Raw genomic sequence first — 7,208 nt, 5'->3', positions numbered from 1 at the left:
ACTAAACTGGGACAAGTACAAAGCATTGAAATGAGCTCTCTGCATTTAACCCTCCTTGGGGAGCAGTTGGTTGACATTGTGTGGCGCACACGGAGCAGTGTGGGGTTAAGGGTCTCCGCCCTAACCGCTAGGCCACCGCTCCCCCTGATACCTCATATTAGAAAAATTTATTCAAAACAGTTGAATCATTGAAATCTGTCGATAATGATAATAAAGATCCTTGAACTTATATTGCCTCAGCTATCTTAGATAAATCACCAAGGCATTCAGACTCCTTCTGTATGAAAATAAATTCCACTTTGGGTTCATTATAGTTCTGTTCTTGAATGCATTAAGTCCAATCTTAAAAGTTAATCTCCATTAAACACCCGACAGAATCCTTTAAAAGCCTCTTAAAAGTTGTGGCCAGTATCTTTAATCACTTTCCTCTAGCCCTGACAAAACCTTAAGTAATCTATCCTCGCACTGCACATCGGTGAGGATGATTATTCTTATCCATGTTCTAACAAAACTCTGCTGGGACTTTTGAGTGACATTGAATAAAACATTAGAACTTATACCTTATTACAACCTGGAAAAGGTGCTCTATTATATATTCAACAATTACTTTAAGTTCTAACAAGCCTTTAATGAATAATATAGATTAGTCAATACAAGCAATTGGGAGAGCATAAGCTGTAGACATCCTGAAATTACAGAGGGGTATCAGAACGTAGTGTCTTAAAAACGTTTTACAGGGTCAAAGCTACAGACCTCCACACCTCATATAGCCTTCAGATTAGCTCTGGAAAAGAGAGGCAATTGAATATTTCTTGGAGACATGCTTGAAAAGTTCAGTTTGGGCAACTAGAAGTGAAGTTTTCTAGAAGTCTTGGATGAGAGGCATAATATCTGCTAGAAAATTTCACATCCAGTTGCCTAAACTGAGATTTCTAAGCCTGACTATTATCTGGATGATGGAAATCTTCAAAGATGTTTATAGAGACAGGATCATCTTTCCGGGTAAGTTACAGTATGTGAAGTGGACTATGGTGGTAGGCTGTTTTTTATGAGTTGGTCTCAGCTTCAATTCTCTCCATACCTTCACATTTTCAACAATTTCATTCTCCAAACCTTCTGACAACAGTTTAGAAACGGCTCCATAAAGAGATGGATGAGTGAGCTGGAGGTAAAGAGCTTTTGACTGGGCTGCTCAGGTTCTTGACGTCAAACTGGGAGAAAACATTCGGGACAAACATGGCCTTGTCCAACCTCGTTTTAAAAACATTAGACATCTGATTCTACCTGACCATGGTGTTCTAATTTTTAGCAGGAAGGAGCACAATAACCTAAACATCAGATTTGAACAAGACAAACTGTCTAAAGGCTTTAAGATGTTTCTCTAATCATGTTCACATGTAAATATCCATACGTTGAAATATGTGAGATAAAAACAGGTTTCTTGGCACGTCCTAATTTTTCACATATGTAATCAATGTTTAAAATATAAACGGAGAAAACTCATCTTCTTCTTTTAAACACTTAGATGTCGGCAGCTCTTTCTTTCACTGAATGAATAAATAGTCATCAGAGGGGAGTCATTACAAGCAACCTTCATCATAGGTCATTAGTGAAAGGCAGTACGTCTTGATGTTTAGTTTTTTTTATTCTGCCACATCAAATTCTCCCAAATAGCGATTGCGCATTTCCTAGTTCTCTGTTTTCCATATGCTGTGGTCTATTCCTGCCGTTTGCCATATAGCACACACAACATAAGAATTAGCATCCGCCAACAACATGGTATATGATGTGGGGAGACTTATTGTTCAATCAGAGGTGGACATAAAACAGGACTGTCGGTGCCTAATGTCTTTATTTTTACAGCCAAAACATTCACATGCAAAAATTTAGATAATTATAAAGGTAATGTCAGGTCATTCATCAAACCTCTTTGTATTGGTTTGTCTATTACCATGCGCCCTGGTGGGCCACGCTGCCCCGGTGGGCCAAGTGCACAGTTGCAGTCTTCTTCCTCGTCTTGTTCTGCTGTGGCTGTTCGATTCAGCGGACACTTTGGGAGAAAAGGAAAGATAATGTAAAGATAAAACAATCATATGAGCTAAAATTAGCCGTCAAGAAGCATCTGGCTTGATTCTGACTGGATATTTCTTATATTTCTTATATTTCTTCTCGTCTTTTACAATCCTTTGATCCATTGGTTATTTCTGTAGCTCAAATCCTGCATTTAAACTCACCGATTGAGCAACAGTGTCCAGGTTTGATCCATTAAATAACTGATTTGAGGGGATTTCGATAAGGAAGCTTGGTGTGGAACCAGTTCAAGAGGTTAAGTACAGTTAGTTGGCATCAGTCTTGCCCAAACACCCTTTAGCCCGCTCAACACCAGCCGTTGGGCAAAATGGATATGACTAGACTAGATTTTCACCCCAAATGCTGTTGGTTATGCTGGGACGTCAGACCTGGTTTACACTTTGACAGTAGCTGTATAACCAGGGCAGTCAATTTTTAAGACATGCTGACCAAATTAAATATTACAGACTGGTAAAAAAGTTAGTGTGCTAAAAAAGCTCCATTTAGTTAGCATCAATCAGTTTTTGGTTATCTGGTTCGGCATGATGGATAACTGCTAGGTTAGTGGGTAGCATCAAAGGGCAAGCTGTTGGTACTTGGGACTACTGTTTGCCAATCTAGGCTAGGCAAGGTAAGACAAGGCAAGGCGGGTATATATTTAGTACAAAGACAATTCAAAGTGCTTTACAGAAATTAAACAATAGAATAAAAGTAAAATAAAAGAATAAAGGCAAGCAAAGATAAAAACAGGTAGTAGAGCAAATAAAACAGTTGGACAAAAACCTTAACAGATAACAGTTTGTGTTTAATAGTCAAAGACAGTTTTAAACAAATGGCTTTTTAACTTTGACTTAAAAGCACTTTTACAGTCTTTAGTGTAGTAATTAATCACTGAGTCAAAATATGTAGAGTTGTCTTACATAGAATGGTGTCTAACCACTAAGGAAACAATGCAGTGAGTTGGTTGGTTAAACCAAGGCAGGTGGTGTGAGATTTTGTTTGCTAATGCAGCCACTAAGGGTGTAGAAGTTGGTATACCACAGTGTTTAAATGCTAAGGAACATAATGTAGCATGTTGGTTAATGCAAGGATTATCTTAACCTTTACATTAAACACTGAGGATATTGGTGTAGATTCTTGGATAAACAAGATTCTGGTTAACGATCCCAAAACGCACATCAAAATAAATGTTGTGATGGAATCAAAAATCTGTGGATCAGGCTTAAAATTCTGGTTTAGGTAATAAAATCAAATTGTCCTGCAAGCAATGTGACCAAATATGCAGCCAGATTTCTGCCAGAAGCTTTTTGACGGCAACAAAATACATGTATCGTTCAATAAGAGCAAGGTCTGGGTTTGGACATGGAGTAAAATAATCAAGTTATTGAGTTTCCCCATGTCTACATAAACTACAGCCATAACCCAAAGAGTCATGAAAGAAGTCCAACACATTTCGGCTTTGTGGTTCTGTTAAAAACAATTCTCTAATAAAGTTATACAAATATATTGGGTCCAATAGACTGAAATGGTTGAAATGAAAATTTGAGGCTTCGGAACAGAAATTAACAAACCAATGAGTGATGTCACAGTCGAAGCATGCAAGCTCAGTTATGAAGGAAAGACCAATTAAAATGTACAAAATAAGGGAGAAAAAAAACTTACCCTTTCATCATCCTATGAATAAGGAGAAAAAGAAGGAAAATATTTTAATGATTCAAAGTTTGAGCATGGAAAGCACATATTTATTTTAGAGCGAAACAACAGCAGACAGCTCACCACTGAGTATATTTCACAAGCGGTTTCTCTCTCACTTTGATACGGGTCACAGTACAAACGCATTTTCTGGATCTCCACCTGCATCCAAAGAACACTGGAGCTTTATTCACATGAATATTTGCCAAGTCAATGTGAAAAATAGACTGTTAACATAGCAGAATATTAAGTGTTTGTCCTGAAGGGTTTTTAATTTTTTTTTATTTCAGTCCCTTAGATAGAAAAGTATCTCGACAGCAGGCTGCCGCCCAGATCATGGGCGAAGCCGTAATAATAAAAAATTACCCGTCAACCGCTTTATTTTAAGAGCAATAAATGATTACCTAACATTAACTAATATTATCCATTTCGAGACAAGAGTAAAATAGCTTACAGCTTTCTTTCCTCTTTTGCCTTCTCTTGTATCATATTTGTTTTTTTTTTTTTTTTTTGTAATCCTCCACAAAAAAGGTAGCAAACAAACAAAACACACAGGTGAATTTCTAGATGAACATTTAGATTATGGATGCTGACATCATCAAGTACTGCAGCAAAATTGTCTCTCATTACCTCTTCCTTCTCTGCAGACTATAAAATATGTAAATTATTTTACTTAATTGATTGTGAGTAATGATGTATACACTGTAAGAAATAAAATATAGGTAAATATTTTTTTTAAAGTATTCAAAGGTAACTTAACAATTCGCCAGTGGATTAGTAGGATTTATGCTTAAATAATAACAATAAACAAATCTTTAATCTATTTCATGTGCATAATATCTAATTTAACTTAATTAAGGGCAGAAATCCTCATTCTATTGACAGATCATCTTATTCATCTGTTTTGATTATAGGCAAATAAACTTATTTTAAGACAATTTTACTTATTTTTTAGATTTTACAGGGTATATTTAATTATTTAAAAAAATTGTCTGAACTTCTTTTGAAACATTACATTATTTTTACATTAGCTTCTATTCAATAGGCCTTTACCTGCTTGGTTGCTGACATTAATGTTCCTTTATTGAGTTGATTAAGTTTATCTCATCTCCACCTTAAAATAATGTGATTAAGGAAGTTTATCTTCACTCACTCCACTGTTTATATAGTTGATCAGCCAATCAGATCTCTATGTTTCCTCCTTCAATTTTTCTAAGGACAGTTTATAAAAGAAGCTGCAAAAAATATAAGGTGATTATAAAAAGAGTAATAATAAAACAACTGTAACTCTCAACCAAACTGATGGTTAAATTGATTTAAAAAATGTGATTAAAAAAATAAATGTTTGTGTTGTTGCTCATGTTTTGTTTATTTAATAATTTAGGTGCAAGAGTGATTTTTTTTTTTTACCAAAAAGATTTATTTATTTAAAAGTTTATTTTGTTGTTGGGATTAATTAAATACAGACTCTATAATTACTTCAATGTATTTTTTTATGACACAATAATTTAAGAGAGGCTCACATATAGATCTATATAGTGATAAAAATACATCTATGACATGTTAATGACTAAGTCTACATGTATATATATATATATATATATATATATATATATATATATATATATATATATATATATATTATTATTATTATTTCTTTTTTACTATTTTGTTATTAATTAGAAAAATAAATAAATAAAAGAAACTAATAAAGCTGCTTACATACCGGCACAGTGACATGTGCCCCCCGCCTCTTTGACACCTGTGTCTTCCCGTTTATGTAAATGGGCTCCACAGGCTTCAGCAGGAAGTCTTGGACCATTTGATCGTCGAGGTAACCGACGACCCGCTGAGGCCTCACCAGAAGCTTCAGCTGATGCCATTTCCCGTCATACAGATCCTGTGAAAGGACAAGAATGAGACAAATGTCTCCATTATTTCCTGATTATCCTTAATGGTCCATTAAAGGTGTCAACCGTCTGCTCGTTCACTGCTCGTCTGATGTGGAAACAATCATCCTGCATGTTCATTTTCTCGGTCTTCCTTCTGTTGTTGTTGGCTGTGTGCACGTGTTTCATCTTTGTTTACAAGTCCACCAATGTGTGTTTTCCCAAAATGAGCTGCAAATCATTTTAACCAGTGAGCCATTAGGACCAAAACCTTCTTCTATTTTCCATCACAAACCTCTTCCTGAAACATAGAGAGGGAGGAGGAAACACAGCCGCCGCTGTTTGGTTTGGATTAGACCATCATTTCCAAATGACTAATGACAGGCTTATGCATGGTGTCACGTCAAGCAGGGTTTGATCAAACATGTTTAAATACAAATTCCACATGAGTGCTGCCCTGTTCCTCACGGTGGACAGTTAGGGCTGCATTTAGGGGAAAAAAATCAACCTGGCAAGTGCAACAGGCGTTTTTACTCCATGCTGCCATCAAAACAGAGCTGCGCTCCAACAGCTACACTTCTGCAGACCCGTTTCCACCGTGGAGGTGGTTGAGAAGAAGAATTTTCTTTGAGCATCTTCCTGACTTCTGTCACATTCCATCTTCACGGCCTTGACAGAGAATTGAACATGACAGGACAATATTTTTAACCAGCTCCTATTTTTACATCTGCAGCGGTCATATTCAGAGCGGAGACTTAATATTGGAGAAATAATGTATGACATTATACAACATTAGCCGCCGTAGATGTTTACATTTTTCAGAATCTGCATTTTGTTTTTAAATGTGTCTCTTCTCTGCAGCTAAGTCAGGGCCAAAAGGTTTGTTTCAAAACATTGCTTTTAAACTGAAAATAATGTAAGAAATGTTTAAAGCTATACTTTTGAAATTAATTTTTTCCTTTTTTAGGCTGGTCCCCCCTCAGTTTTGGGGGTGGGACTAATGATGACTGACAGTTTAACAAAATATTTATTTCAGTTTTGAATCTTTGCAAAAATATCTTCTGTTTTCATATATTTATGTATTCTGTTTTAAGATATGTTTCAGTTTTTTTCCAGCTAAAAAAAGGTTTCAGTTCAAAGCCTAATGAATATATATGCTGACTATTTATTAATTTGCCTATCACATCCAGCTGCATCAGTCGAAAAACTCCTGAGTTGCATTAATTCTTTCAGTGAATTGTGAGAATAAACAATCAACTGCAATAAAAGTGAATTCATGCCCCTGCAGGCCCCATGTGCTCAGTTTTCTAAAAATCTTTACCGTTCATGATAGTTACACCTATCTTACTTATCTTAGGTCTCGATATTTTCAAAAATCCTTACATTTTGATTAAAGATTAAACGGTGATGTTAGGCATCTGTTCCTCTTTTCAGTAATATGTTGTGTAAATGCTGTGAAGATGGTTGTGCTTCTAAGGCTCTTTTATCTCTCTTAGAATCTGCCACTATTTCAACCATCTTTTTTTTTTTTTAAGAATTCACTGGTGCCTATCTTCA

At 35.7% G+C, this 7,208-nt stretch overlaps 1 protein-coding gene across 1 annotated transcript in view; it reads right to left on the bottom strand.

Moving 5' to 3' along the window:
* LOC107086518 (collagen alpha-1(XXI) chain-like) overlaps nucleotides 1-7,208 on the bottom strand; it is a 28,119-nt gene that overhangs the window by 1,452 nt on the left and 19,459 nt on the right. The window contains exons 9-12 of the mRNA XM_015377505.1: nucleotides 5,489-5,662; nucleotides 3,847-3,924; nucleotides 3,733-3,744; nucleotides 1,927-2,050 (exon numbers count right to left, since the gene is read on the bottom strand). Coding sequence (XP_015232991.1) covers nucleotides 1,927-2,050; nucleotides 3,733-3,744; nucleotides 3,847-3,924; nucleotides 5,489-5,662 — 388 coding nt within the window. The remainder of the gene's footprint in view (nucleotides 1-1,926; nucleotides 2,051-3,732; nucleotides 3,745-3,846; nucleotides 3,925-5,488; nucleotides 5,663-7,208) is intronic.

The sequence above is a fragment of the Cyprinodon variegatus genome, unplaced genomic scaffold (genome assembly GCF_000732505.1).
Source record: "Cyprinodon variegatus isolate N-32 unplaced genomic scaffold, C_variegatus-1.0 Scaffold155, whole genome shotgun sequence".
NCBI lineage: Eukaryota > Metazoa > Chordata > Actinopteri > Cyprinodontiformes > Cyprinodontidae > Cyprinodon > Cyprinodon variegatus.
Note: the sequence above shows the minus strand (reverse complement) of the source record. Positions and strands in the feature narration are given on the sequence as shown.